Source organism: Cephus cinctus, unplaced genomic scaffold (assembly GCF_000341935.2).
Source record: "Cephus cinctus unplaced genomic scaffold, Ccin1 Ccin1_scaffold0662, whole genome shotgun sequence".
Classification (NCBI taxonomy): Eukaryota; Metazoa; Arthropoda; class Insecta; order Hymenoptera; family Cephidae; genus Cephus; species Cephus cinctus.
The window spans coordinates 1-27,929 of NW_014333291.1; the positions used below are offsets into that span (position 1 = coordinate 1).

Below are 27,929 nucleotides of genomic sequence, written 5' to 3' on the forward strand. Positions count from 1 at the left end.
CTGCGAGATTTTGATTTAGCCTACATAGACTTTGATTTATCATACTTCTCAAAAACTATTGAAAAAGCCTATTGATGAAACGTTTTTTAATTATTGGGGTGCTACACGGGTGTCAAGTTGGCAACCCACTTTCTTAAAAATATCATAAAATTGTTTCAACAATAGGCTTTTTCAATAGTTCTTGAGAAGGTCTGTAGTTCCCGGTCTCGTTCTAAGTATTGCTTCGGGAACCAGCGGTGAGGTAGCGAAGAACCTCTGCCCGGCTACAATGGGATTAGCATTGTCGACGGTGGCGATGATCATCATATCCTACTTCCAGACTTACCGTTACGATTTAGTGATTTTGGTATCGCCTAAAATCGTAGCGTTGTGCATCTCCCTACTCATCTCTGTTTCTTTTTCGGTCAAAAGTAGTTCTACATTTTTTTTCTCCTGGGGCTAGTCAAAATATGGCGGCCTCTGCGTTATGTCAGACCGTGATCCAGACTCTTAGTTGAGGGACTCTAATGTTTTTATAATCGTATAAACGTAGCTCAACGTGATTTTATAGAGATTTTGAAATGTTGAGTAATTAATGGTCTTATTAAGTTTCACAATAGCTGAACGATATTAAATATAAAAAATGATACCAACGAGGCGGTGCATTCCGAAATTGCTAAGAAGTTCTCTATTCAAGCTTTCTTTGCTAGACAGGTTAATTTTATATGATTTTATTTAAAGATTATACACTAATTATTTGTAAAAGTTCTTGTATATATAATTCATTGACTATCTTTTTCTATGTCAAATGCTGTTGTAATATTATCATGAATGATTATTATATTCTTATCGATTTGCATGAATGGCGAAATAAGTTTAATATGATATTTTCATAAGTATATTGTGTAGGATATCTGGATCAGCATCTTATTTAATTCAGCCATACAGAGAGAAAAAGGATGACAGTAGTTCAAATTTATCATCGATTTTTCAACCAGTTCCTATTAAATCAAATCCAGATGACATAAACGTAGGAGCTGAATTGGCTGGAACATTGAGAAAGGCAGATTTATTGAAAATTTTAAACAAATTCTTACAACAAAGAGAGATCAAAGCATTAGCTTTAGAATATGGATTGGATGGTAATTATTTAGTTATAAATTGGCATGGAGTGTAGTATTAATTAATAAGGACTGTGTTAAAATGGAATTTATTTATTTCTTAGACTATCTGCAACAACAGGCTTATACAAGCTTTAGATGTTATTGTCTAGAAACTAAATCACTCCCTGTAGATCTTCATGTGGTCATAAGTGACATTCTTCAGGGTGCTGGACATGTTGCTGACATATTTCCATATTTCATACGACATGCAAAACAAATGTTTCCACATATCGAATGTTTAGACGATCTAAAAAAAATAAGTGATCTACGTAGTCCAGCTAATTGGTAAAGTTATACATTGTTGTATTTTCCTAAATTTATCCAAGTTTCTACATTATATTAGAATTATTTTCAGGTACCCAGTTGCAAGAGCCAAAACACGAAAAATAGTATTTCATGCTGGCCCAACAAATAGTGGAAAAACTTACCACGCACTTGAACGTTTTATGACTGCTAAAAGCGGAGTATATTGTGGTCCTTTGAAATTACTAGCAACAGAAGTATTTCAAAAAACAAATGAGAGAGTTAGTATCTTTATTCGCCGTCTGTAAGTCAATTGTATAATTTGTACTATTTATAAACAATTCTCAGGGTGTCCCATGTGATCTGGTAACAGGTGAAGAAAGGAAATTTGCAAATGACCGTTTAAATCCTGCTAATCACGTGTCTTCTACAGTAGAAATGGTTAATGTAAATCAACCATGTATGTCTTTGTGTACTAAACATTATAAAACTAAATTTAAATCATCTAGATATCACATAGTTTAATATCCTCTATTTTGAACGATACAGATGAAGTAGCTGTCATAGATGAAATTCAGTTAATGCGAGATCAAGGAAGAGGTTGGGCATGGACCAGAGCTCTTCTTGGACTTCCTGCTGATGAGATTCATCTTTGTGGTGAAGCTGGTGCCATCGACCTGGTATACTAATAGAAGACTTTCTTGTTTTATATCATTTTGTTTCAAGAAAATTTATCAGCTCTAATTCTTCATTACATCAGGTGAATTCTCTATGCACGACGACGGGTGAGGACGTCGAAGTTCGAAGATACAAACGATTAACAGAATTGCAAGTAGAAAATACTGCTTTGTGTTCTTTAAGCAATGTACAACCAGGAGACTGCATAGTCTGCTTCAGTAAAAATGATATATATACGGTATCTCGTGGAATAGAGGCGCAAGGAACTGAAGTGGCAGTAATATACGGTAGCTTACCACCAGGTACTAAATTGGCACAAGCTGCAAAATTCAATGACGTTAATAATCCTTGCAAAGTACTCGTCGCTACGGATGCCATTGGAATGGGCCTGAATTTGTAAATACTCAAAACATCAATATTATGAACGAACTAATTATATGTGATGCATCGTATAAAGTAGACGTTGTTATTACAGGCATATACGTAGAATCATTTTTTACTCACTAATTAAACCGACCGTTAATGAAAAGGGAGAAAAAGAAATGGACACTATATCTGTATCATCTGCATTACAAATAGCAGGACGTGCTGGTCGTTACGGAACGCAATGGGAAAAAGTATGTGAACAATATCAATCAAAATAAACGAAACATTGATTTACTAGGATGTGTTTTAGGGCTTTGTAACAACATTTAAACCAGAAGATTTGAATACGTTGAAAAATCTACTAACCCAGGCACCTGAACCTATCACACAAGCAGGTTTACATCCAACAGCCGATCAAATAGAATTATATGCTTATCATCTACCTAATTCTCCCTTATCTAATCTCATGGTGAGCATCTCATACTTTAACTCATTAAATTATAACATTTAATCGACCGTATTTAATGGTTTTTGACTTTTAAGGATATTTTTGTCTCGTTGTGCACAGTTGACGATTCATTATACTTTATGTGCAACATAGAGGATTTCAAGTTTCTTGCCGACATGATACAACACGTACCTCTGCCACTTCGTGCACGATACGTCTTTTGTTGTGCGCCAATTAATAAAAAAATGCCATTTGTATGCACAATGTTCCTAAAGGTAACTTAAATTTCTATACTAAAAAGTTCTATAATAAAGATATGAACGTATATAACGCGAGAATTTCTTACAGTTTGCACGTCAGTACAGTCAAAATGATGCTTTAACATTCAGTTGGTTGTGTCAAAATATTGGATGGCCACTGACTGCACCAAAAACCATTCTTGATTTAGTTCATCTGGAAGCTGTCTTTGATGTATTGGATATCTACCTTTGGTTAAGGTAATATATTTTAATCCTAATTGATATTAAATATTAAATTATATACATTTTTTTACAGCTATCGGTTCATGGATTTATTCCCCGATTCCAATATTGTAAGGGATATGCAAAGGGAACTGGATGCAGTCATTCAGGATGGTATTTTTCGACTTACTAGTTTACTGAAAAATTCAGAAACAGGTAATATTATTGTTTTGTATTACATATTGCACCATTATATGATGAAGTACTATGTATATTTCAATTCAGCCGATTGGCGTCAATATGTTGTTTTTAATACACGATTTCAAGTTCAGTCTCTCTCTAATGATACATTCCATTCAAGAGCATCACAATACTTGCACATAAATTGCTTAGTATTTACAATGATTGCTTACATAATTATATTGTTATATAGGTGTCAGCAGTGGGGCAGCAGCAGCTCCTGATGAAGACAATTTCCAGCTACACACACAAAAACAACATTATTACAGAGGCATCAAAAAAGATTCTGGCGCAAACGTCGTAGGTCGTGGTAGACTGACAGAAAGATTGCTAGCACAAGGTCTTCTAACTCCAAATATGCTACAAGAATTGCGACGCGAATGGACTAATGCAGTAAGCAAAAATAAAAATCAAATAACGAAACATGACTATTAATTGTCAACTTGATTTGTAGAAAAATGGAGATGATCACAGTAACACAGATTCTTCGCCAACCAAAATTAGGCGAAAGCGTAAACCATGAGACAGTGACTGATTTCTGTTTGTGTATATAAAATGCCAAAACGTAAGAATAAAATTTATAAAAACCTTGAAGATTGGCTCTACGTCAGTTCCTTCACATCCTCTTCTCCTTCAATTGGTTGAAAAGGTTCAACAGTACGTTGAAACAAGTTATAAAACTGAGGATCATTTTTGACCTGACGTAAGTATCTTCGCACTATCCGCATAGATGGTAAAGTCATGTAATTATTAAGCAGCATGTATCTGTACATTCGTGGAGATTCAACGTATAAAAGGAGGCAGAGAAAGACCCAGGTTTCAGAATACCTAACATCCTTTTTACTTTCGGAAGCACTTGCTTTGAGACACTCCTTCATCATAAGCTTTTGAATTTCTGGCATGTTCAAAGAGTCTATAGTATTTAAAAAAGTCTTTTGTGGATCAGAGAAAAGATCCCTGAACCTGTCTTTAAAATTCGCCCTCATCACTTCGAATCTTTGATTGCGTTTAGCCAGCTTCCTTAGCATTTTCTGCAGTGCATTTATCTTTCTCTGTTTTCTTAAGAGAGTTACAGAGGCGTCGTCAGTGTTGCTTTCGGATTTACATCGTGCTAGAACGTTACCCAGGGTAGAACATTTTGAACACTTTGTAGAGCCATTGTTCAGGATGACTGGACATAATTTATGTCTCCATTTACCACCATCTCGAGATGCCACTGCACTGTTTATTTCTTCAAATCCTTCTATACTTGAACTGCCTATTTCGAAAATAACTTAGTCAGAATGAGTAAACGTTGAGATAAATATGTATATGGAGAATTTTGAATAAATACCTTCGCATACTACCCTTTGATCTAATTCCTCAATCAGTTCTTCTATGTCAGATAGTGTCTGAACCTGAAGTTCCTTTCCCTCTCGAACAAGATTATGGATAAATGGATTGACTTCTTTGCTTACAGCTCCACAACGCATCACCATGTCACTTTTTATGTAGACTTGCTTTTCCACAAATGGCACCCCATTTGTTGCTACATTCATGTACAGGTACACAACTGTTGTACCATGCCCTTTTGATGTTACAGTAAACGACCACCCTCGAGGAAGAGCCACTTCTGTATAGACTTCCAGTAAATCTTCGAATAACATTATGTCAATTTGCCCATTTGAATGTTCAGTTCCATCGTGAGATTCTAACGGATCTTTATCTAAATTGTGTAGTATTTGGTCGTTAACATTATCTTCTTTTGTACTCAATACAAGTTTTAAAGGTTGATTTTGTGCATAGGAATTGTGTTTACGAGAATCTCTATCCCATATATCTGTAGATGTATCATCATCGATAATAATACCACTTTCTTTTGAGAAATATTCTGTCATTCTGTTCGAGGCTTTGGAATATGATGAACTCTGCTCAATCATTTCTGGCTCTGACTGGCCTGATTCATGATGTGATGTTCCTTGTATATATAGTATATTATCTTCTCCATTATTCTCTTCGTACAATAATTCTTGAACATTTGCATATTCTTCTTTGACTATTTCCATTTCATGTTCCTTGAGATCTTCTAATAGCACAAAGGTTGTACACTCCTGTGAAGAGTCTTTACACGAGGATGACTTACTGGATTCAATTTCTCCTTGATAATGTGGTTCATAGGTTTCAGTGTCAAGAAAATTTTCATTCTCAATCGTACTGGAATTACAATAGTTTGTTGAATCATGATCTAAATTTTCATCAGTTCTAGGTATAGTAAAGACTTTTTTGATATTGTTAGTATGCTCTCTTTTAGGGGCAGATGAAGTTTCCTTATTCACTTTAAATTCATTGTATTGATCCATATCAATATCTTCTGTGTTATCGTTCATCTCCAGATCAAGGTCTGGAACTGCACCTGGCCGTAGCCTACATTTTTTGTACTTAATCTAGAAAGTAATAATTAAATTAATATTCATTGTATCATTGGTTTCATTAAAAATACTTACTGTTATTACATGGGGTGGGACCCCACTGACCCAATGAGTTATTATATCATTTTGATGAAAGTGCTTGCTACACACATATGTGTCATCACTAACAGCATAGTTATCAATACCTATTGCCTCTTGCCATTTTCTACGTGTCTCTGGATCTTTGGGAGCCGAAAAGAAACTGTACGAATTTCTGTAATTCGTCTCTTTACAAAGTACACATTTTCGTGTCATTTTCCCTCTCTGGTATTACTACACAATCCTAATTGTTACAAATAATTGTAATAACACGTTTTCACTCACAATTAACTTTTAAAATGAGTTATAAACCCGAAGAGTATATAAATAAAAACTCGTGTGATAGGTTATATGATTTTGAGGCATAATTTCTTCAAAAGAAAACAACGACGAACAGGGAGAGGTATATTGATCGCAATGTACGAAATCGCAGCCTTTTAAAATGACTAGTTTACAACTAATATTTAATGAAATGCTACGAAATAATGAAACTTCGCAGCTGATGCATCAACAATTTGGTACACCGCCAGTGGCACATCTGTTTGCTGTTAACCGGACGAACTTTGGTACACATTTCCGGAAGTACATTCCAAACGAAATAGGAGTCGCTGTATCATGAATAAGATGATGGATTGATTATTTGATGATTTGTTAAGTATTCAGAATTGTAAATATCAATCAATTAGTTCAACTTTAAGTACCTTGTAGAGGAAATCATGTAGATTGTTGATTTTGAGGAAATATGTAAGGTTCACATGAATTTGTTCAATTTATTGTGTGAACAAATATCTTCTTTCATCTACATTGATTATAAAATATATACTATCACACGACCTGTGCTTCAGGCTTCTTTTCAGTTGTCACTGCAGCAAGATCTTCCTCCTCTTCAGGTTCCTGAACATATGTTCTTTCACCAAATTCTGATGGTGGCATCCAGGGTGGGATAATTTTTGCATGGATACGCCAAAGACCATACTCATTAGCCACATGCTTCTCAAACACAATGTACTCTAGTACATCTTTCTTTAAAATTTCACTACCGCACATCAAACGTCCAAATCGGTCGTATATAGCTAATTGCTGATCAAAAAATAATATGATGTTAGTATGCATCAATCAATATCATTTATATTTAGTTTTATAATAAATACTTTTTAAATATTGCTAACCTGCTGATTGTGAAAACGAACAGTTAATTGAGAAAAAATGTTCGATTTTGTAATTACATGTGTAGATCTTGCATGAACAATACGTGGTGGCTCAAGTGATTGCAGAAATTTCCAGTGAATGGTTTTGTCCATAGCATTGTACAACATTTCCTAAATGAAACGTATTATTGGTTACTATTATATAATATGACTGAATATTAACTTTAATAAAAGAATTTCTCTTACAGGGTATGCTCTTTCAGTAATATATTGTCTCAGTGCATGCTTGTCTTTTCTGTCGAGAAGATAACGTAAGTTTTTTATTGGTTTAAAGTTTATAAGAACTAAAAATATATATTATAAGTTTATTACATTGACATCAGTTCAAATTTAACTAAGGATTAAATACAACATTGACTGATCATGTGACCGGATTGGGTATTTAATTCTGAGTTAAATTTTAATTGATTCTAATACAATTAGCCATATATATATATAATAAAATAGCTTTACCTTGACAATGCTTCATGCGCTTTTATATAAATCTCTCGTGCCTCTTCAGCAAAATCACGAACATCAAATTCTGGCTCAAAATCTCTGATCTTTCTTATAGCCATGTATGATTTACTTTTCTTCTCAACAAATTCAAATTTTTGCTTAGCGCCCTATAAATGTAATATTTGTATAATTACTAAAGTAGTGTTTGTATACTATCACAAATTTTAATTTATAAAAATTACATTATTGGGAACTGACCGTTGTACTGATTGCTGAAAATTTGCCATCACCTTCTGGCGGAACATAAGCTTCAAAAATTCCTCCTGTACAACTGATATAAGTTGGCCTTTCCATCCATATTCGTTTTGGTAATACACCAAACTCTTTCATCTTACTACGAGTCTTTTCCTCGCTTATATCTTCATCTGATTCTTCAAAATTTGGTAATTTGACTTTAATTACTTTTTCCCTTCGAAATTTCTTCCATTTGGGGTTCCAATGTTTATTGATACCACGTACATGTTGAAGATTATATCCACTGTGATTAACAGGTATTGAAAATAGTGATGAGTTATTCTGAAATATTATACAATAGATTTGATCGTATAATAAAAAAGTAACATTATAATTACAAAAATAAAAACATTTTAAACTTTAAGCTGATTCTGTAACCTAAGTTAAACGAGTGATAGTACCTGAAGAACCCGGATAACAGTAGATATGCCACTTGTATATCTTGCCATATTATTCTAATAGTTCCAAAAAAGTTGTTTCGTATTTAATCCTTTTATTACAGTTACAATTTCCTCTTTTTTAACTCACGAAATTCTCCGGCTAGATCACAGTTCCTACTGTTCGCCACATTCGTATTAGGTTAGATACATCTAGATGATGCTTCAGATAATTTTGAGTCTTTAAGTAAATCAATATACATGCTTTTTGAGATATATTGAAAATTATCTTAAAGCATATGTTCATCTATGCTCAACCGTGTGGTTACTACTTTCGGTAATTGGTATATATTTCTACGGCATTTCAATGCTACGTTTAATTAAGCATTGTGGATTTTTTAATAATTTGTGCTCTTATTGTGAGTACTGCTATATGTATACAATATGCTTGTCATACATTGAAATTATTAACTGGTGAATTACAGTACAGTAAAGCATAACCTTTTATGATTCTTTACATAGTTTTCTGCTATGTTCATGTGGAAATACAACTTTATTTCTGTACGAAAAATAGTATTAGGTATTTCATTTCAGTACATACAATAAATTTAATAGTATTTTATAATTGTAATTTATTCCTTAAGAGAGTATTATTTACTGTAGCTACTATTAAACATTTTTTTCAGGTAGTACGCAACACTGTAAAATGTCTCTTAACATAGGTAAAGTGACTATGGAAGATAGTATTGTATCTGAACAAAACAATAAAAGACCTCTGGTAGAAGAAAATGATGAGAATTTGCTTAAAAAGCAAAAAACAGTATCAACCGAAAGAGTGAAGAAAAAGAATTATGCCATATTGTTGGGCTACCTTGGAAAGGGATATTTTGGTATGCAAAGAAATCCTGGAATGAAAACTATCGAGGAAGATTTAATAAATGCCTTGTTCAAAGCAAATTTAATAAATGAAGAAGCATTTAAAACAATACAGACAATACAATTTCAGAGAGCAGCACGTACTGATAAAGGTGTTTCTGCTGCTAGGCAAATTGTTTCCTTGAAATTACGTAAGAATACAGTCCATGGAAATATATTGCTGAAAGTAATACATGATACAGCACTAATGTCTAACTCTATAATTGTTTTCTTTAAGCTGAGCAAGTATCTAAGGACGATATAAACATATTTCTTCCAAACGAAATTAGAATTTTTGGTATAAAACGTGTCACGAAAGGATTTAATAGCAAAACTCAATGCGACGCACGAACGTATACATATACTCTGCCCACATATGCATTTGCACCAGAACCACCCAATATTTTACAAGATGAAGAATATATCGTTTTGGAAGAACGATTAGAAAAATTGTCAATTATAGATGGAAAACCGTTTAATGAATATCGTATATCAACAGAAACCGTTGAAAGAATAAAGTCGGTACTAAAGATGTACGAAGGAACGCATAATTTTCATAACTTTACTTCAAAAGTGTAAGTTACCTTAAATGTAATAGATATTATTTAGCATGATATATATATTCAGTATCTCATTCTGCGTACAGGAAACCATTAGATCCACGTGCAAAGAGATATATAATGGAATGCACCTGTTCTGAACCATTCATATCAAAAGATATGCAATTCATAACACTTGAAATAAAGGGTCAAAGTTTTATGCTTCACCAAATTAGAAAAATGGTAGCATTAGTTATAGGAATGGTACGAAATATTGCAACGGAAGAATCTTTCGAGCAAGCGTTTAAGGCTAAAAGAATAGATTTACCAATTGCACCAAGTTTAGGCTTGGTATTGAATCAGGTAATATATTAATTAATGATGCTGACCAGCCGGTGTTACATTTTGTTTTATCAATGATCAACCTTCCAAACTCTATCAGATACATTATGACAATTACAATGAGAGATATGGAGCTGATGGCATTCATGAAAAGTTGGATTGGCTGGAATGCAAAGAAGAAATTAATACATTCAAAAAGAATTACATTTTCAAAGACATCGTAGACATGGAAGTTGCTGAGAAAATGTATCCTTTTATGCAAACTTCTATAAAATCGACTATAAACATCCAATTTTATAATCTCCTTAACCATTACCATAGTACGTTAAATTGGCTGGCAACGTTAGCTCTGCATACATATTCCTTTCGAGAAAAGCATCTTAACGAATAGTGTAATCAACTAAATGTTAATGCATTATTGCATAGGATGCAACGCTTAACGGACCAATAAAATCGACTTAATTCCGAGGCGAATGAATTTTACAAATAAAATAAATTTACAACTACCATCTATATCACAATATTTATTAAAAATTCTTTATAGTAGAATAAGCGTTATCCCTTCCGTCTCCCTAATCTTTGCAAATAATTATTTTATTCTTAATAACGATTGCGCCAATAGTATCAAGTAGTAATAGTAATCAAGATAAAGAGATGAAGTCTGACTTATGCATGTTATTCATGTAAAAAATAGTCATGTATTGCACGTTAACATATCGAAGAATATATATAGTATCCATAGAGAGAGCATGCCTTTTCTCATTAATACCAGATTAGCGTGCGACAGTCTACGCTCAACAAGTGAAGAGTGAAGAACTGTTAGTCATCATTTGCCTTGAAGTACCAACTAGTGCTATAATGAAGATTGAGCGATGTACCGGGATTTTTATATTAATTTGTGGTGAGTGTGAGACACAAAAGCCGTTTTTCATACCTGTACGATTCATTGACGTAGAATGGAATAAAACAAGGTGGTCCAACCGTGTAATGTATGTGAATTATTAACAAATTATGAACGGAAAATGGTGTATAAATGGTCACAAAATTTCTAAGAAGTTCAACAATTGTGCGTATGCGTGACATCGTAATTATGAAAACAATATTCTTGGTACTGATGACTTTCCCCTGCTGATACACGTTGGGAATTCCAAAATTTTACATAGTGGGATAACTGTTTGTCTGACAGACAAGTGACGCGGTGAATATGTTGCGCAAATAATTCATAAAATTAGTTAACGAATGATTAAAAAATGTACTGATAACATCAGGGGTCAAATCAACAGCATAGGAGAATAACGTGTAGCAACATAGCGCATACGTACATATACATAAGTATATTGTTCGAGGAGAGTTGTATAATGACGTATTCTTGGGGAAATTTCGTAGCGTCGCCAAGACGAAACGGGGAATTCCATTTGAGATGTAGTATGTTTTATCGCGCGTCTTTTTCCTAAATAATAAAGTAAGAATAAAGTATACGGTATTTCAGATATCTGACAGAACCGGTTTTACGATCGGTATACACACGCGCGCGCGGGCACACACACACACAGACACACACACACACAACAATACAATGACCGTGAACCCACAAGAAATGAAATTACAATTTTTATTTACTATGCTACCAAAGACGTTTAATGTTATGTCAACGAATATTATGTAATATAAAACAGTAAGAAAAAATATTCCGATAATTGATAAAAGCATGAAATTAACATTATCCGTTTCTCAATGCGAACGTAGCATTGGCCAGACTTGGGTATGCTCAAACTTTATCAAGAAGAAATAGAATATGCGGGTGAGTTGACTTAGTAAAATATTATTTGACTTGTTCGACGTGTATTCATTGATATACATGTTTTTCTATAGTCCAAATAAATTCGTATGTCAAAATGGAGAGTGCATAGCAAGCGAACTACTCTGCGATGGACAAGCAGATTGCAAAGACGGTTCTGATGAAACTCAGGCAGCATGTTCCGGTCCAGAGATGAAGTGTTCTCCGTTTGCATTTCGGTGCGCGTATGGAGCATGCGTTGACGGAGATTTAAAATGCGATGGAAAAAGCGACTGTGTAGATGATAGCGATGAGTTGATATCACAATGTTCAGGAAGTTCAACAAGAAATCCTATAAATAATACCGAATGTTCCGAGAATGAATTTAGATGTGATAATGGTCAATGCATCGATGACACTCTGCTATGCGATGGTCATGTTGACTGCCATGATGGATCTGACGAGACATACGCTAAATGTAGTTCTTTTATGTAAGTATTTGGTCAAACAGATTATAAACAGATTATTACTATAAATTGAGACTGAAGGAAAATAATTTCATTAATGAATGCTCGTTGCGATTGTAGTTGTCCGAGCGTAGTGTTTCGCTGTAAGTATGGCGCATGTATCGATGGCAATAAAAGATGCGATGGAAGAAATGATTGTGCTGATAAGTCAGATGAGGATCCTTTGATGTGTCAAGGATCAACATCAACCACTCGTCCAACCATCAGTCCACCAACAAGACCGACAATAGTCACTCCAACCTGGACTCCACGGCCATTGGGATGTATGGCGCCATTGCAACCCACAAATGGACAATGGAAATTATTTGGACCGCAATGTCCTGATAAACGAGAATGTCACATCTCGCAAGGAACTGAACTAGAACGTGGATCACGAATTGTTTATAGCTGTAACACTGGATATAAAATTGAAGGATCTACGGACGTTTACTGTGACTATGAAGGGAAATGGTCCAAGGTGCCTACATGCGTTGGTAAGATTTAAGATTTATCTGATACATATAGAATTTCGATATTATATTAACTCGAGAATGTTAATGATAAATTGTTCTTTGTTGTAGAAATTAGATGTGAAGCACTCAATACAATTTCAACGGACCCTATATGTTCATACGGATCTGAAAGTGTACCGTGTGGAGCTCCTGTTTTACCAGGAACTACAGCAGCACTTCAGTGTCGTAGTAGCTATCGTAAAGGTGTTCCTGCACACCTCTCTAATCAAGGAGAATACGTCAGATGCAATGATAACGGTGTCTGGGAGCCTACTCCCATCCAATGTGTTCCAGGTCTGTTATCGGTTAATGTTCAGTTTCCGGGTGCTACAGTGACGGTACAAAATAACAACGGGGAGAAACAAAACTTTAATTCCACCCTTATTCAGATATTAACAGATAAAATTGTTATATATACGAATAACTGGCTGTATGCGCCTGATATTGATATACGATTCGGTCGTCCTAGCCAAAATTAGCCACTCCCCAAAGTAAAAATAGAAACGTAAAATGTATTATCATAGTTACATTAGAACAAACGGAATATCAGGGTACATTTTTAGTTGTTTAGTAGTTGAATTTATATATCTTTATTTTTGTTTAATGGAGATAATTCACATCCCTGTTATAAAACCATTGATGATTTTGCACATAGTACAAATAATCAATTCTGTAGGAGAAATTTAGAGAAAATGATCTAGCAAAGGAAGAATTTTCTTTGAATATTAATGTTGAATTATTGCAGTGGTTATCACGGCATTTAACGGCTTTTATTTATTGAATGTGCATTATGATTCTATTATAAGTTTAAAATCCAAATACTTTGTTTAATAAATTTATTGCAACAAAACACTGTGTAGATTCTATTTCCTATTTATCCTGTTTGATGAAGTGACTGTAAAAGTTTCTTTTTCCAATTAAACTTCAGCTCCTAGTTGCAGGGATTTGTGGATTATCTCTGAATAAGATAATTGTGATCAATCTTCTTTCGGTTTTTCTAAAAATTTATTTCATAAAATCACTCTTTGTTGTATTATTACTTACTTCAGTACAGCTTGTTGCTTATTTATGTGAATTGATATAATTTGAGCATTTTTAGCTTTTCAATGTACTTATATGTATTTTAGCATGTGGAGGTATTACTGATTTGAAACCACTCATCGTAAATGGCGTAAGACCAAACATCACTGATTTTCCTTGGCATGCTACTTTATACAAAACTGTTCGCGAAAATGAGAAGAGAACATTTATTTGCGGTTCAACTATCATCCAGGAAAATTTAGTCATCACAGCAGCTCATTGTGTTTTCGATGAACAGAATTCTCGAGTAGAGGACGCCAACAAATTTCTAGTAGCAGCAGGAAATCTCTTTCGAGATTACGACAGCATATACAACAATCAAAATTTTGTACAGACTTCTGAGGTCCGTTGAATATTGAAGTATATCAGAAATTGAAGATTGCGGTATTAACAGAAAATTTCTTTTCAGGTGAAAAATATTTACATTATGTGCAAGTACCAAGGGTTGGGTGGAAATTATGCACTAGATATTGCAATATTGCAATTAAAAAAACCATTTATATTTTCGGCTGTAGTTGCCCCCGTATGTCTAGACTACAGAGGTGATGATATCGCCATTTTGGAGTACGGAAATTATGGAAAAGTTGCTGGATTCGGTAGAACTGAGTCCGCAGATTCCAGTTTCGTCTTACAATCTATTACTGTACCGTATATCCCATATAGCCAATGCATATCGTCCAGCGATCCATTAGAGAACAGGAAATTTAACACAGCTGACAAATTCTGCGCAGGATACACGAATGGTCAGTGAACTGTAATAAAAGAGAAGAGATGGACACTTTCACTCTATCAAAAAATGTATTTCTGATAAGAATTGTGTTTTAGGTTCATCTGTTTGTGACGGTGACAGTGGCGGTGGATTAGTCTTCAAAACACAAAATCTTTGGTACTTGCGTGGCATTGTTAGTGTAGGGATGGGCACAACGACTTCAGGTGGAATAAGATCTTGCGATAGTCATGCATTTTCATTGTATACCAAAGTTTCGACTCACACAAGATGGATACAGAGTGTAATTTATAATATGGCTAATAACAATCCTATTCAATCATGTAATACAAATTCTTAAATTTATTGTAGGCAAATGACAAATATACATTTACAAGAAATAAATGAACTTGTGTTTGCCTTTCATTGATACAGTTAAATGAATGAGGATAAGTCAGTATCATTGGTATTGGTATTGGTATCATGTAAAATAAACATACTTACGTTTAAGATTATGATGTTAGGGGATTTTTTTCCTTGACTAACGTAGAAAGCACGGAGCGTGAAGATTTGGGCGGAGAAGGCATATCTAGAATTTTAAAGCATTGGATAGATATAAATAATATATAAATTTTGACAGTGAAAATTACCTTGCAAATGTAGAGACATCAATTCCTGTTCAAGATCATTCAGTTTTGGTAGTTTGTGATCTTCTGACTGTGATGGTAATTTATTTTGATCTTCCACAGAAGTGTCAGCTGAACTATTAGAAAGCGACGGACTTGCCATAAGTTCGGCCAACTCTGTCTCCAATTCATGATCAGATTCAATGTGCTCGACTGATTCCGATAATACAGTTTGCAATTCTTTGAATTCTTCCAAAACTTCAGACAGGTCATCCATGGTATCTCGGACACTGTCTTCAGTTAAGCCAGCCTCCTCTAATTTCTTCTTGAGAGTAATGCATCCAGTTTTGTAAGAAGTCATAACTTCAGAATCCGAATGAGCATCATGAATTCTGGCAATGAGGATCTGTACGTTTTGTAACGCTGCAGCACGTTTTTCAATGCTTTTTTCAAGCTCCTTTTTCTTGCGCAAACAACTTTTGGCTACTTGGCGTAAACCGCTAGCCAGATAAGATTTAGCGTTTTTTAAAACAGCATTTTTCTCAACCTCAAGTAATTCCAAGTTTTTAGTGAGCATCTCTTCTTGCTTCAACAATTTGTACAAACCCTCTTCCACTTCTGTCACTTCTGTTACTCCTTGAGGAGATATTTTCACTAACAATTCAGAATCCTTTTGTACAGTGTTTTCCCTGAAAGCTGCCTTTTTTGCTTGTCGAAGCCAAATTATTGCCAGTTTTATGTTTTCATTCGTTATATGTTTATTTTGAGATTTTTCTTGACAGTTTTTGGTTACTTCGCACAATGGTATCAGAGACTTATTCTCTGTGTCTTCCAAAGTAGTGAGTATTATTTCTGCAAGTTCCTTTACTGTTTTAACATGCACAAACTTTGCATTTGTGTCTATACTTTGCTCATACATGCTATTCTTTACTTTGAAGAAAGACCAGATCAATGGTTTTTTAACCAATATATCGATGGCCCAACCAGTCCAAGTACCAGCAGGTCCTTTCAAGAACTCAGGAAGTGATATGATTTCGCCATTTCTACAAAAAATTCATAATATAAATAAATATATATATATATTTAAATGCATGTACATACAATTATTAAGAATATTTACTTATGAAGTTCTTGCACAACAATAGAGAGGCACAAAGGAATACGACCATTGCGTTTGAATGCCAAATTAAGATCAGAAATAGAGAAGCTGCAGCGCATTTGATGTCCCAACCATTCTGATATCATATTTTTCCAGAACGTATATTTTGAATCCCAATCCTGAGGATTGACCGACCGATTTCGAAATTGTGCAAATAATGAATTCATTCTTTCATCCTTATTCCAGCATTCTGGCAATTTATCAACAGGCAGTGGTAAACTATTGTTCAAGTCTTCATTCGTTGCCATTTTTCACTCTCGTTAATTTCACATACAAGCAAAGTTAATTCATGAAATGCAAACTCTTAAAAATATTTTGCTATATAATTTAAATAAAGTCACTGTTAATAAAAATCATAGGTTACAAGATTTTCTAAAATTACTCATGAGTTCACTTGCTCATTTCCATAGAATTTTAAATAAAAATTGTATACCGATAGCGCACGATTATTTAGCACTTTTATTAGCAATAATACAAGACTTTTTATATTATCCTCAATGGAACGTATAATTCAATACAAAAGCTACTCTATTTTTCTTTTGTGTTTTACATTTTAAGAACCAGTAAGATAATGCCAGATGATACTCAACAACCGGTAATCTTTATAAGATAATTTTACTGTATGTACACGTGTGGATCAGCTGGTTTTCTGCTCTGGAGTAATATGCGTTCCTTACAGGTGAGGTTACAAACGTATTCCTGATTCTTTATGTACAATTTCTTGTAAACTACATTTATTCACGATAACATTTATTTTCGACAGGATCATCAAAGAGAATAAAAAAATAGTCCAATATGTCATGGCTACAGCGTGCTTTGAGATTGGGAGTCCGGATGTCAGTCTGCAAAAGCCAACAAAACTTCACAAATCACATCCAAAATGTTCAGCAGATTCTAAATAATAAGTTTTACGCAACTTCTGAAATACAGAGAAGAGTATTCAGTGACACTAATCCTAAATCTGAAGAAGATACGACGAATAATGAACCGGCTTCTAAGAAAGCAATAGGGAAACTTGAAGTAAAACTTCACCTGTCTTTTGTGTGTAAGCGATGTAAATCAAGAAACAATAAGATCATCTCAAGATTAGCTTATACAAATGGTATAGTGATTGTACGTTGTGATGGCTGCAAGAACAATCATCTAATTGCAGACAATTTAGGATGGTTTGGTCACACAGAAGGCAAAATGAATATTGAAAATATTTTGGCAAAAAAAGGAGAAAAAGTTCGCAAGGTACAAAATGATTATGAAGGATATTTTGAGATAGTTACCGAGGAATTACTTAGCAAGATCAAAGAACAACAAAGGCAGGAAATGGAAAGAGAAATAATAGATAAAGCTGATGATTTACCAAAGTTGGAAGATGAACAAATAAATGTAAAAAAAGATAGCATACCTCAAAGTAATGATGATAATAAAAAAATAATTGTGTAAAAGTATATTGGAGTGACACTACATTTTGAAATATATAAATTTGCTGTAGGATAGTAAAAAATTTATTCATTCTGTTGTACATATTAAAAGAATCTAAAGTGATGTAATATTTTATTCGACTGGAGGTTGAACAAGATTTGCCTGATTCAAACAAACATTACAGATCTCAAGCTGTATTAAAAAGTTTGTAAGCAAAAACACTTTCAGAAGACTATTGAAATCATTATAATAAAATCATTCAAAATTGTTATTCATTCGTTGCAAAACTTGTTCATTGGCACAATATAATAGAGCAGATTTATTTCCTTGATAATAAAATGTAAGAATACATTGCATTTATTGGTTGGCATCTGGTTTTATGCAATAAAAATTGTCAATATTGAAAACTGTAAACTTAACGATAAAAAATATCCGTTATATTTTCAATTGGATAATGAATATGACTCATTTTATTAAATTTATTATTAATAATAGAATACGTCTTTGATTTTTAAAATATATCATTCATGGAAAAACCATTGCTAATATAAGAATATTGACAGCTCAACACGCCCTGTATTTTATGTTATGAATAAGATTCTCTCAACGGAATTTCGTATTTTATGACATATCGTACAGAAATCCACTTTAACGAATGATATGACAATATTGATCAATGGTCTTTTCTGTAGCTATAACTTTAGAAGTCATTCTTTGGTCACACCTGGAACCGTATCTCTAAGAATTTTTTACCATTCGTAAAGCTATATGTATGTGATGCACCACTCTTTGATTAAGTGTAAAACTAAAAACAATAAAAAATATATACTTAAAAAATAATGTGATTTCTTTGTGTGTGTGTATGTATATATACCTATACTTAATTAATTAAACATAGAAACCTGTAATCAATTCAAGGAATAACTAAGTACGCCGTATTATTTTGGGAAGGCACAGGATCTGATAGAAATTTTGTAAAATTTGGTTTGACTAATCACTTAGTATTAGATTAATAATTGTATAATATTAATAAGGCACTAGATCTGAGTTTTGATCAGTCGAGAATTAAGTTTAAAAATAAAAAAGAAATATAATTGGAACGTAAACAGAAAAATTTCTTCTGTCACAAATTGACTCACACAATTTTCGACTAAAAAAGATTGTCCGATTCCTGTGCTACACACTATTGGAATATATCCTAATGTAATTAATCTATGTGATATCAAATGATCACACAATTTTCATTAAATTATACTTTCTTAGGTTTTGATACGATTGCATATTCAGTTTCGTTGTAAACTTTATGGATGGGTTTCACAGCATTGTCTGCCGACGTGGAAGATGTGCTAGGGGCGGAAGGCATCGTTTTTTTCCTAATGATTCCATAACCGAGGTGACTATCATCGGCAAGTCTAATGGAACTCATATTATCAATAAAATCATAATCATTCCAGGAAGGATGAGACTCGAGAACAGGGATCGAAACTGTAGTGTTACTATTAGATTGAGAAGCTTGTGAACTGCCCTGAATATTAGGAGTCTTGTATCCAGGATTATGATTCAGTTTGTGAGTAGAGCCAAAATACTGCAATTTATCGTAGTTAGGTGGATCAGACGAGCTGGATACGTTATTGTGTATAATAGGAGAGATCGGGGTTATTCCTTCTAGAAGGGTTTCTTTATTCTTCGTTGAAGCTTGCGAGGTGATTGTAAAGTGTGGCATTGTTTCGTATTGAGATTCATCGTCACCTTCGTCATCGTTAATGACGTTACTAGAACTCAATGGCTTGGGTCTTTCCATATGCGGAACACGATCAATTCCGTGAGTCTTCCATGCGGCGTTTCTTACTTCGACCAGGTCGTATCTGTGTTTATCCTCTTCCACAGAAGTCGTGTCCCAGGTGCTTTTCGTTGATTGTTCAGGTGAGGTCGATGAATTTAGTCTTCTGCATTTACCGCATGCTGATAGGTCTGCAAATTCTGATTCTCCTGACTTTTTTTCAAGCAATGCTGTGATCATATGCTTTCTTGGTGGTTTTGTTGGTTTTGGTTTGATGATTGGTGGTGGTGGTTTAATGAAGGAAACAGAATCTAAACTAGATGATGAACAGTTTAGATGTTTCTGTGAATTTTGGGATATCGTTGAAAAGTCTATATCGATCAGATTAGCAGAACTGTTTGGAGATGGTGGTAAAGGCGATCTGGAGCCTGCTTCCATAGACATTGCTGCATGGTATTGAAGATCATTGCAATCTATATTCGGACTTTTATCACAGCTGAGAAATGTCATTGTGTTCTTCATAGATTTCATTTTTGTATAAATGCAGCGGAATATTTCCTGCTGATTACTGTGCTCCAGACGAAAGGAGCCTTCACCAGATTCACACTTTCTTCCTGCTTCGAATGTAAATTTTCCTCCTCTGTAACCGTATTTTCTGATATATCTATATGGCCACGTATATAACAATACTTCCCCATCCATCAGTTTCATATCTGCAGATGCCACGATTAACGTATAACTTTTATTCTCCAGACCACAACGTTTTGACGCGATTGTTTCAACGACTTTTACAGAAAATACACTATGTCCACTTGTGCAATAAAGATCATTGTCTTCCTCTATAGTTTGATTTGATATATTGTCCTTAAATGCAACTGACTGAAATGCAGTAATCCAATTGGTCATATCTGTCTCCGAGGAGCAACCAAAGTGATGTACACCTGATTTTGTAACAACCTAATAGAAAAAAAATAGATGGATGTTTTATTTTTTAAGAGATTTCATCTTATTCCTTGTTAGAAAATAAAAAGGAAAAATGATTTACTATACAATGATATTCGTTTCATTATACATATTCATAGAAGTTCTCTTATTACATATGTAATCTTGCAAGTACTATTCTAGCTACAACTATATTCAATATTTTACTCACAGTGAAAACATGTGATTGGTTGCTGGGTGCAATCTTAACGCAAGCTTCCAGTGTGATGATACGAGGAGAATGTTGGTGCAACACAGCCTCATCTTGATTATCATATATTTCCAGTCGTTCGATTCCATACTTGCTAGCATTGAAAAGTTGACAATACCTTTTATGCCATGTTTTCTATAACAAATATTGAAAACAGAGAAAGTAAAGAAAAATGTAATACTATCATAAACTAAATATTGTTTAGTATAAGCGTTGATATATAGTATATAAATTAGTAAAATTAATATATTGTATAGAGAAACTAAAAGTATGTAATAACCTTTATAACAGTAGTCAAGATTAACAGCTCTATAAAAGTTTTGAGTATATATTGTTACTTGGTAACTAAAAATAATGCATGTAGCTAAAGACACAATAATTTAACAGACTCTCGCATTATTAGAAAGCCTAAGCACGCGCAATAAATGACAAAATAAACTTTCGCATCATCTTGAAAAGGATGTGACATTAATCGGCGTAACGTCAAAAGTTCTAAATAACTTCTAGGTTAATTACAGTCCCATTCGTCGGTGATTTCAAACAAGAAATATGATAGTACATATCATGCGGCAAAAGGATATGAATTTCCTTTTGCTGTGATAAATATAAAGTAGCTATCCCGTTTATCGTACAATTAACCAACCTTGAGCTGACCAAGCATTCCCTGTGGAGGAAATAATAAAATTCCTTGTATCAAAGGCTCCTCGGGCTCCATGATTTGTATAGAATGTAGATCGAACCTAAAAATTATCACTGTCCTTTTTCTTTTCTGTTTCGAAAAAAAAGGATCTTTTCACTTTCACTCCACTGTACCCTCGCGTTCTCACTCCTTTGCATTCACTTGCTCTTTCACTGTCTCTATCCTACCGTTTGACAGTTTCAGCGTAGCTAGTCAACCCATTGTAATTTTCTGGATCCTGACAACTCGTGAGACAGAAACGTGTATTTTCTATAAATCATTGATATACTATTTGGCACAATATTTCACAGTTGAGAACAGCAGGAAACATATAAACTTCATGTATTGTGTATATATATATCCAACAGACTACAGACTACGGAGCGCGTGTACTCCTACAACAGATTCTCGACACGGCGGAGCGCACGATTTCTGTACGCACGATGATAGCCGAATTATCACGAACGATATGAACATCGTGTCAAGAACTCTCAGAGCCCCGACTATAGAAGCATTGTTTAGAACAGTATTAGATAATTGATATTAGTTTAGTATTAAATTCAAAGCGAAACAATTATCAAATTTCTACTTAATAATTGGATACTAATTCTTTTATGACACTCGTTTCGGAGCCCTTAAATTGATATGCCTTTTGTTTAATAGTTAACATTTCAACAAAATACTAATTAGCGGAATTGAATATTATAATTGCTTGTTATATCTTAAGATTTTGTAATAAAATATTTTTCTGAGACTCCAATCACACGCGAGCGTTTCGATTACATCCCTAGCCTATAGATTCGATCGAATTGTAATTATTTATTAGAATTCCGACCTTTTCAATCCATTTTGTTCTAATCGAGATCGAAGCTGGTTCGTGTACAATAACGTGGCCTAGAATGGATTAAAAAGACGCAATATAATGGAAAATTATTCCAAGTAATGAAGTGATTAATTATTCATTATTATATCCGTATATTAGTCAGTGAGAATACATACTGTGCTTTAGTTCAGCAGGAAAACATGTTTCTCGTACTTCTACTGTTTATCAGTGCTCGTATCGCGTATGGATTCAATGACTTTCCATCGCTCACGACTGCGAATGCTACTATGGGTATGTTCTGATTTTTAATTAATTTGACACCCGAGTTAAACAAATACATAAATCATACTGCACTATCTTCAACAGCGGTTATCATCGAAGAGAATTTCTTCAAGGATAAATCCTATTATGATTGGACATCAAAAGAAGTTTATAATTTTATATTTAACGGTGTTAAGGATAATATGAAATTTAGTAGTATCGATTTTCATATCTTCCATAATGTCGATATTAGTCTCAAAAGAGGTAGGGATACAATTTTTTTATTTTCAACTATGCTTTAACTACAATTAAATTTGTATTGTTCAAAGATTATACTGTGTTGCTATCCATTGTTACGTGTGATGAAACATGGCGGTTATTTAAAATCGCGCAGAAGGAGCATCTTGTTCATTTAGCAATAACTGGTGAGTATAAGTTGAAATATATTAAACTGGATAACGGTAGATGATATCACTTAGATATGCATATCTCTTACCACTAACATCCTTAAAGATTCGGATTGCCCACGACTTCCGGAAAATGGTGGAATAAGTATACCTATGATGCAACCGGGCGAGGAGTTGCCCCAAATTCTCTTGGATTTAAGGATGAGCAAGGCGTTGAATTGGAAAAAAATAAATGTCTTACATGATCAAATCCTTGGTAAAATTATAAATAGAATATTGGAAAAAATTAAATATATTCAAGTATAGATATGTTTCTAGAAGCTTGTAATTTCAGGAAAAGATACGATCAGCAGAATTCTCATGGTCTTTTCGAGAGAGTTTGAAAAAAATTTGGAGTTAGCATCTAGATCAGTTTTTGCAATTCAATACAAAGAAACTGATTGGGCTCGTAGGCAGCAGCTAGTGAATATACTTTCCGGATTTGATGTAGATCAACTTGGAAATTGCTTTTTGGTCTTCACCACAGCAGACATGGTTGCGGTTATCATGGAAGTGGTATTCCTATTTTTATTAAGTTAAAAAATTTCTTCTTCGTCATCTTATCACTGCATTTTGTTGTTGCAGGCACGATCCTTGAAAATGGTTAATACATCTAGTCAATGGCTTTATGTCATAAATGATGCTAGCGAAAGAGATGTTAATATAACATCATTCAGCGAATTATTAGAAGAAGGGGAAAACATAGCTTTCCTTTATAATATAACAAACAAAAACAAAACGTGCAGTGTATTGTATTCATCGTCATTTTTTAAAAGAAATATGTCAGTTTAAATACTCACAATGAGGTAATACTAAAGTAATAAATAATTTTTGTATTCAGATTAATTTAGACTGTTATGGCAAAGAAATTATTAGAGCATTGGCAATCACTTTGGACAATGCTTATGTCAAAGAAATTGAATTGTACGAGCAAGTTACTGACGAAGAATTTGAGATCGTTCGCTTGACCAAGGCTGAGAGACGGCGTGAGATCATCGAAAATATGATTGTAAGTAATTTTTGCAAAATCATATGTGCAAAGCCATACAAGATTAACAAATACCATTATTTTTGACAGAAGGAACTTTCTTTGGAAAGAACAATATATGGCGGTAGCTGCGGTCAGTGTTTATCATGGAAAATCACAGCAACAGTTACCTGGGGCACGTCATTCATAAGTGAGAATGAAACGATCGGACAGCTTATTGATTCTGGATTTTGGTCGCCTGGAATTGGACTGAATATGAATGATGTTATATTTCCACATGTGCAACACGGTTTTCGTGGAAAGAAATTGCCAATGGTATCCTATCATGTAAGTTTACCTTGGCACTTAAAAAAAAAAAAATTGAACTTGATACAGAATAAAATAATAAAATCTTACAGAACCCACCTTGGCAAATAGTTAGTCATACTGAAAGTGGTGAAGTTCAATATACTGGATTAATCTTTAATATTATCAAGCATCTGAGTGTAAAATTAAATTTTACATACACCGTGGTAACGACGACGAACGCACGAGATACCAAAATAGCCAATCACACTCGTCATGTTAAAATGTTACAAAAAGTAAGTAAATTTCAATGTACTCGATTATTCAGCTTAAACGCACCAGCTGAATATGATTTTATCATAAGAACTAAGTAGGGGCGCCAAAGGTGATGCGTTTGGACTGAATAATCCGGTATATTAACCAACATAAATACTGTTTCCAATGTTTCCACTTTTTCAGACCATAGACAAAGTTTCCGCATCGATAACCAATAACGTTCCAGATGCTTTGATAGAGTTAGTGCGAACAAAAAAGGTTTTAATGGCTGCATGTGTATATACTATTAGCGAATACCGGAAGACTCTCGTCAACTTTACAATACCTGTATCTATCCAGACGTACAGTCTTCTAGCTTCCAGACCAAGACAGTTGTCCAGGGCATTGCTCTTCATGTCCCCATATACCAAGGAGGTTTGAAGATTCTTAACAGCACAGTAAAAATTCATATAAAACTTAAGTACTTCTTACAATTAATTATTTCCTGTATTCAACTGGCAATATTCTCGCTCATATCAGTACCGAAGCCATGAAGTACTAAATTACCAAGAAATAAGAGAAGCACAGTTTATAGCGTATATAGTAGTGCATAGTGCAAAATTCTTAACTGTGTACTTTTAGACCTGGGCCTGCCTGAGTGCTGCTATTATCATAATGGGACCAATTTTGTACCTTGTGCACAAGTTCAGTCCTTGCCATATGAATGTGCATGTGGCTTCAGGCTTGAATTCACCTTGGAAATGTACGTGGTATGTCTACGGTGCCCTTCTTCAGCAAGGTATACGACCTTCTCATTCTTCGAAGCAGAACATTATTGATTATCATTGTACAGGCGTTCCTAAAAAAAATCATAAATTTGCAAACAGTTAATACCACCTGTATACAAATCCTGCAACTGCTTTAACGTTAAAATTGAATGACCTTATCATAAGGAACTTTCTCTTTCAGGTGGGATGATGCTACCTTCTGCAGATAGTGCTCGCCTACTTGTGGGAACCTGGTGGCTTTTCGTCATGGTCGTCATAGCAACGTACTCCGGAAACTTGGTTGCCTTCTTAACATTCCCAAGGATGGATGATTCGATTACCTCTGTGGATGATCTCCTTTTGCGTGACGGTCAGGTTACTTGGGGCTTTCCCAATGGCAGTTTCCTTGAGAATTATCTACGTGATGCCAACGAAGTAAAGTACAGTAGATTATTGGCTGGTGCTGAAAGACATAATTCATCCGAGGATCAAGATATTATCAGAAGAGTTCGCACAGGGACACATATTTTAATTGACTGGAGGAGTTCGTTAAGATTTTTAATGAAACGCGAACTCCTGTCTACCGGCGGGTGCGATTATTCACTTAGTTCAGAGGAGTTCATGGATGAGCCAATAGCCATGATCGTGCCTCAAGGAAGTCCATACTTGTCCCTTATTAATAAGGAGTAAGTATTACAACAAACTATTCCTATGGAATAACTATATATCAGTTCTTCAAATTCAGAATCAAAAGAATGCACGAGACTGGTCTCATTCATAAATGGACAACAGACTGGATGCCTGTCAAGGATAAATGCTGGGGAGGTCCTGGCATCAATCAAGAAGCTAATAATCACAAAGTCAACATGAGCGACATGCAGGGTATTTTTTTCGTCCTGATTATAGGTAAAGGTGTAACAATTGAATACGAGATCAAAAACAAACTCACTTTCATTCATGGACAGATCAATAAGCGCAGCATCCGTCCGAGTAATTCATCATGGAAAACTGTCTTTATTTCATAATCATACTTTGATCATTGTACAACATCCGAAATGCATTGACACACTTCACTTTTTGTTGATGACATCCTCGCATGATCATCCTATCATTTATCACATCCGTAATTGCGTTTTCTGAAACATTAAATATCACTGTTAACCTACGATTACGTACATTAAAAAAAATTGAAATGTAAAGGAACAAATATTTCGTTTCAGGAGTCATACTAGCAGTGACAATGTTAACCTGCGAATTCTGTTGGTACAAACGGAAGGTTGCCAGTGAACGGAAGTTGATACGCCCTTTTGTCCCTTGATCAAGTAATTCAACGTTGCTGTCCAAAGTTTGCGTCGATTTCATGATGTGTCTGTAAAAAGCGAATAAGAGGTACATAAAATGTCAGAAAACGAGAGGAAACATAAAAAAATTCGTTCTCATTAGTTTATTTTACTGACGGCAAATGTTAATTGGAATTGTGAGCCACTAACGTTAAGTACCAAAGTAGTAAGGATAAGACCCGTGAAGCAGTAGTACTGTAAGAGAAATAGACAGCAGCATGTCGTACCAATAATTGGATTCGCGCGATCCTAGGTAATTGTCAGTGCGAAATAATTGTAAGGCTCATTGTTCAGCAATCGCAATGTATTTAGCAACGATAGAACGAACCGCCGTGGTAAAAGTCATGAAATTACATAACGGGTAATGATTCTCCCACCTCGTAACCAGGTCTTCGCATGGCGTGCCACCTTATTGCGTTACGGGCATGTTAATAAATGAAAACGGCAACTACGTAGCGATTAGTGCGCCTTGGCTACGGCAGCATTGTAAACAGAGTTTAATTGTCGTTCTCGAAGGGTTAATTGTTATTTTAAAAAAAAAAAAAAATTGCAAATCAACGGTAATTAATAAAAATTCAAAATTTTAAAATTTATTCGTGCTACTGTGTACGATAAAAGAATTGACAAAATTATACGAAAAAAAAATAATCGTACGTCTTAATGGAGATGTTAGGGAACTGTAAAACTTTTTTTGACTTTTATACTTTTTCATCAAAGATCGTATCGAATTGAAATCATAAGAACGTTAAACTGTACGTGCTAGATTTACCGGTGCTCGATTGAACGATCGTTCAATCAGGATTGGAGACTCGTGAAAAAAAAGTTGAGGAATTGTGAGAACAGGTATAACAACAGTGCTTAAGTATCGATCATATATATATATTCAGTGATAAAAAGGTCCAGGTGAATAGTAAAGATGACGTAAGAAGCAGATCGATAAAAAATTTAAAAAGAAAGATCGATCGTGACTCGAGATGAGATGAGATGATTGTTATTCTTGTTCGAACGGTACTCCAGCTGGAATATAATATATCTATTGGACTTATTGTTTGCTCGTTGTTGTGATCCAATCACTGGAATGCCTTAGGAATCCTAATTAAAGTCGAAAAGGATCAAATAAAATAGTAACGCAGATTTTAAGACGTTCTGCACTA

The 27,929-nt window shown here is 34.3% G+C and overlaps 9 protein-coding genes and 2 long non-coding RNA genes across 21 annotated transcripts; 5 read left to right on the plus strand and 6 right to left on the minus strand.

The window, feature by feature from the left end:
- The first annotated feature begins 220 nt into the window (after positions 1-220).
- Positions 221-4,172, plus strand: LOC107269472 (ATP-dependent RNA helicase SUV3 homolog, mitochondrial). Of its 2 annotated transcripts, none has more exons than XM_025086768.1 (14): positions 221-562; positions 889-1,121; positions 1,205-1,427; positions 1,498-1,666; positions 1,734-1,845; positions 1,935-2,065; positions 2,146-2,459; positions 2,539-2,680; positions 2,740-2,898; positions 2,973-3,152; positions 3,226-3,374; positions 3,433-3,554; positions 3,772-3,971; positions 4,033-4,172. In XM_025086768.1, coding segments are annotated over exons 1-14 (2,205 nt in total). In that variant the 5' UTR covers positions 221-560; the 3' UTR covers positions 4,102-4,172. The 2 variants fall into 2 exon arrangements, with proteins under 2 accessions (XP_024942536.1, XP_015598833.1); XM_015743347.2 differs by having other exon boundaries at positions 222-693.
- Positions 3,589-6,901, minus strand: LOC107269474. Its single transcript, XM_015743349.2, has 5 exons — positions 6,766-6,901; positions 6,062-6,308; positions 4,912-6,001; positions 4,167-4,836; positions 3,589-3,818 (listed from the first exon to the last, which is right to left on the minus strand). The coding sequence occupies exons 2-4, from the start codon at positions 6,278-6,280 to the stop codon at positions 4,181-4,183; spliced, it is 1,965 nt and encodes a 654-aa protein (XP_015598835.1). The 5' UTR covers positions 6,281-6,308; positions 6,766-6,901; the 3' UTR covers positions 3,589-3,818; positions 4,167-4,180.
- On the minus strand, positions 6,815-8,605 carry LOC107269479 (probable 39S ribosomal protein L45, mitochondrial). Its single transcript, XM_015743355.2, has 6 exons — positions 8,406-8,605; positions 7,969-8,286; positions 7,726-7,877; positions 7,459-7,507; positions 7,234-7,383; positions 6,815-7,144 (listed from the first exon to the last, which is right to left on the minus strand). Exons 1-6 carry the CDS (start codon positions 8,451-8,453, stop codon positions 6,890-6,892), a joined length of 972 nt encoding a protein of 323 aa, XP_015598841.1. The 5' UTR covers positions 8,454-8,605; the 3' UTR covers positions 6,815-6,889.
- A 55-nt stretch (positions 8,606-8,660) lies between these two features.
- On the plus strand, positions 8,661-10,692 carry LOC107269477 (tRNA pseudouridine synthase A). 5 transcript variants are annotated; one of them, XM_025086773.1, is made up of 7 exons: positions 8,684-8,800; positions 8,904-8,961; positions 9,072-9,448; positions 9,535-9,871; positions 9,943-10,198; positions 10,278-10,423; positions 10,499-10,692. In XM_025086773.1, the coding sequence occupies exons 1-7, from the start codon at positions 8,749-8,751 to the stop codon at positions 10,566-10,568; spliced, it is 1,296 nt and encodes a 431-aa protein (XP_024942541.1). In that variant the 5' UTR covers positions 8,684-8,748; the 3' UTR covers positions 10,569-10,692. The 5 variants fall into 5 exon arrangements, with proteins under 5 accessions (XP_024942543.1, XP_015598840.1, XP_015598839.1 ...); XM_025086774.1 differs by having other exon boundaries at positions 8,699-8,800; positions 9,068-9,448; XM_025086775.1 differs by lacking the exon at positions 8,904-8,961 and having other exon boundaries at positions 8,661-8,718; positions 9,068-9,448.
- Positions 10,693-10,923: 231 nt separating this feature from the next.
- Positions 10,924-15,163, plus strand: LOC107269473 (modular serine protease). Of its 3 annotated transcripts, none has more exons than XM_015743348.2 (8): positions 10,924-11,078; positions 11,924-11,978; positions 12,050-12,445; positions 12,542-12,954; positions 13,042-13,266; positions 14,100-14,395; positions 14,462-14,795; positions 14,878-15,163. In XM_015743348.2, the coding sequence occupies exons 1-8, from the start codon at positions 11,036-11,038 to the stop codon at positions 15,117-15,119; spliced, it is 2,004 nt and encodes a 667-aa protein (XP_015598834.1). In that variant the 5' UTR covers positions 10,924-11,035; the 3' UTR covers positions 15,120-15,163. The 3 variants fall into 3 exon arrangements, with proteins under 3 accessions (XP_015598834.1, XP_024942537.1, XP_024942538.1); XM_025086770.1 differs by lacking the exon at positions 10,924-11,078 and adding an exon at positions 11,149-11,166; XM_025086769.1 differs by lacking the exon at positions 11,924-11,978 and having other exon boundaries at positions 10,929-11,078.
- On the minus strand, positions 14,531-17,095 carry LOC107269476 (charged multivesicular body protein 7). The gene is made up of 4 exons (XM_015743352.2): positions 16,505-17,095; positions 15,409-16,427; positions 15,263-15,347; positions 14,531-14,804 (listed from the first exon to the last, which is right to left on the minus strand). The coding sequence occupies exons 1-3, from the start codon at positions 16,789-16,791 to the stop codon at positions 15,271-15,273; spliced, it is 1,383 nt and encodes a 460-aa protein (XP_015598838.1). The 5' UTR covers positions 16,792-17,095; the 3' UTR covers positions 14,531-14,804; positions 15,263-15,270.
- Positions 17,082-18,293, plus strand: LOC107269480 (uncharacterized protein C24H6.02c). The gene is made up of 2 exons (XM_015743356.2): positions 17,082-17,222; positions 17,307-18,293. The coding sequence occupies exon 2, from the start codon at positions 17,339-17,341 to the stop codon at positions 17,978-17,980; it is 642 nt and encodes a 213-aa protein (XP_015598842.1). The 5' UTR covers positions 17,082-17,222; positions 17,307-17,338; the 3' UTR covers positions 17,981-18,293.
- On the minus strand, positions 18,027-22,629 carry LOC107269475. 3 transcript variants are annotated; one of them, XM_025086772.1, is made up of 3 exons: positions 22,610-22,629; positions 20,893-21,066; positions 18,027-20,696 (listed from the first exon to the last, which is right to left on the minus strand). In XM_025086772.1, exon 3 carries the CDS (start codon positions 20,643-20,645, stop codon positions 19,209-19,211), a length of 1,437 nt encoding a protein of 478 aa, XP_024942540.1. In that variant the 5' UTR covers positions 20,646-20,696; positions 20,893-21,066; positions 22,610-22,629; the 3' UTR covers positions 18,027-19,208. The 3 variants fall into 3 exon arrangements, with proteins under 3 accessions (XP_024942540.1, XP_015598837.1, XP_024942539.1); XM_015743351.2 differs by lacking the exon at positions 22,610-22,629 and adding an exon at positions 21,575-22,010; XM_025086771.1 differs by lacking the exon at positions 22,610-22,629 and adding an exon at positions 21,212-21,350.
- On the plus strand, positions 22,408-27,909 carry LOC107269470 (ionotropic receptor 93a). 2 transcript variants are annotated; one of them, XM_015743342.2, is made up of 15 exons: positions 22,408-22,549; positions 22,620-22,724; positions 22,800-22,958; positions 23,024-23,119; positions 23,208-23,357; positions 23,436-23,656; positions 23,726-23,887; positions 23,982-24,149; positions 24,219-24,455; positions 24,527-24,709; positions 24,873-25,103; positions 25,311-25,467; positions 25,638-26,121; positions 26,181-26,341; positions 26,656-27,909. In XM_015743342.2, the coding sequence occupies exons 2-15, from the start codon at positions 22,634-22,636 to the stop codon at positions 26,751-26,753; spliced, it is 2,598 nt and encodes an 865-aa protein (XP_015598828.1). In that variant the 5' UTR covers positions 22,408-22,549; positions 22,620-22,633; the 3' UTR covers positions 26,754-27,909. The 2 variants fall into 2 exon arrangements, with proteins under 2 accessions (XP_015598828.1, XP_015598829.1); XM_015743343.2 differs by lacking the exon at positions 22,800-22,958.
- LOC112494606 lies at positions 24,975-25,747 on the minus strand. Its single transcript, XR_003060202.1, has 3 exons — positions 25,611-25,747; positions 25,362-25,527; positions 24,975-25,114 (listed from the first exon to the last, which is right to left on the minus strand). It is a non-coding gene; the product is annotated as an uncharacterized LOC112494606 (long non-coding RNA).
- On the minus strand, positions 25,760-26,802 carry LOC112494604. The gene is made up of 3 exons (XR_003060200.1): positions 26,684-26,802; positions 26,385-26,571; positions 25,760-25,898 (listed from the first exon to the last, which is right to left on the minus strand). It is a non-coding gene; the product is annotated as an uncharacterized LOC112494604 (long non-coding RNA).
- Positions 27,910-27,929: the final 20 nt, after the last annotated feature.

Coding starts and splice junctions, on each gene's coding strand:
- LOC107269474 (XM_015743349.2), bottom strand. CDS start 6,280: ATGACACGAAAATGTGTACTTTGTAAAGAGACGAATTACAGAAATTCG. Junction 6,002..6,061: donor TCCCACCCCATGTAATAACA/GTAAGTATTTTT, acceptor ATTACTTTCTAG/ATTAAGTACAAAAAATGTAG. Junction 4,837..4,911: donor TCAAAGGGTAGTATGCGAAG/GTATTTATTCAA, acceptor TTTTCGAAATAG/GCAGTTCAAGTATAGAAGGA.
- LOC107269472 (XM_015743347.2), top strand. CDS start 623: ATGATACCAACGAGGCGGTGCATTCCGAAATTGCTAAGAAGTTCTCTA. Junction 694..888: donor AAGCTTTCTTTGCTAGACAG/GTTAATTTTATA, acceptor TATATTGTGTAG/GATATCTGGATCAGCATCTT. Junction 1,846..1,934: donor GGTTAATGTAAATCAACCAT/GTATGTCTTTGT, acceptor TGAACGATACAG/ATGAAGTAGCTGTCATAGAT.
- LOC107269480 (XM_015743356.2), top strand. CDS start 17,339: ATGTCATGGCTACAGCGTGCTTTGAGATTGGGAGTCCGGATGTCAGTC.
- LOC107269477 (XM_025086773.1), top strand. CDS start 8,749: ATGCTACGTTTAATTAAGCATTGTGGATTTTTTAATAATTTGTGCTCT. Junction 9,449..9,534: donor AATTGTTTCCTTGAAATTAC/GTAAGAATACAG, acceptor GTTTTCTTTAAG/CTGAGCAAGTATCTAAGGAC. Junction 10,424..10,498: donor ATGGAAGTTGCTGAGAAAAT/GTATCCTTTTAT, acceptor CCATTACCATAG/TACGTTAAATTGGCTGGCAA.
- LOC107269476 (XM_015743352.2), bottom strand. CDS start 16,791: ATGGCAACGAATGAAGACTTGAACAATAGTTTACCACTGCCTGTTGAT. Junction 16,428..16,504: donor GTTGTGCAAGAACTTCATAA/GTAAATATTCTT, acceptor AATTTTTTGTAG/AAATGGCGAAATCATATCAC. Junction 15,348..15,408: donor GATGTCTCTACATTTGCAAG/GTAATTTTCACT, acceptor TTAAAATTCTAG/ATATGCCTTCTCCGCCCAAA.
- LOC107269470 (XM_015743342.2), top strand. CDS start 22,634: ATGTTTCTCGTACTTCTACTGTTTATCAGTGCTCGTATCGCGTATGGA. Junction 23,120..23,207: donor TGTTCATTTAGCAATAACTG/GTGAGTATAAGT, acceptor ACATCCTTAAAG/ATTCGGATTGCCCACGACTT. Junction 23,888..23,981: donor ACAAAAACAAAACGTGCAGT/GTATTGTATTCA, acceptor TTTTGTATTCAG/ATTAATTTAGACTGTTATGG.
- LOC107269475 (XM_015743351.2), bottom strand. CDS start 21,646: ATGGAGCCCGAGGAGCCTTTGATACAAGGAATTTTATTATTTCCTCCA. Junction 21,067..21,574: donor GAATGCTTGGTCAGCTCAAG/GTTGGTTAATTG, acceptor TATTTGTTATAG/AAAACATGGCATAAAAGGTA. Junction 20,697..20,892: donor ACCAATCACATGTTTTCACT/GTGAGTAAAATA, acceptor TTTTTCTATTAG/GTTGTTACAAAATCAGGTGT.
- LOC107269479 (XM_015743355.2), bottom strand. CDS start 8,453: ATGGCAAGATATACAAGTGGCATATCTACTGTTATCCGGGTTCTTCAG. Junction 8,287..8,405: donor CTGTTATCCGGGTTCTTCAG/GTACTATCACTC, acceptor ATAATATTTCAG/AATAACTCATCACTATTTTC. Junction 7,508..7,725: donor GCGCATGAAGCATTGTCAAG/GTAAAGCTATTT, acceptor TCTTCTCGACAG/AAAAGACAAGCATGCACTGA.
- LOC107269473 (XM_015743348.2), top strand. CDS start 11,036: ATGAAGATTGAGCGATGTACCGGGATTTTTATATTAATTTGTG. Junction 11,079..11,923: donor GATTTTTATATTAATTTGTG/GTGAGTGTGAGA, acceptor ATGCGAACGTAG/CATTGGCCAGACTTGGGTAT. Junction 14,796..14,877: donor CTGCGCAGGATACACGAATG/GTCAGTGAACTG, acceptor ATTGTGTTTTAG/GTTCATCTGTTTGTGACGGT.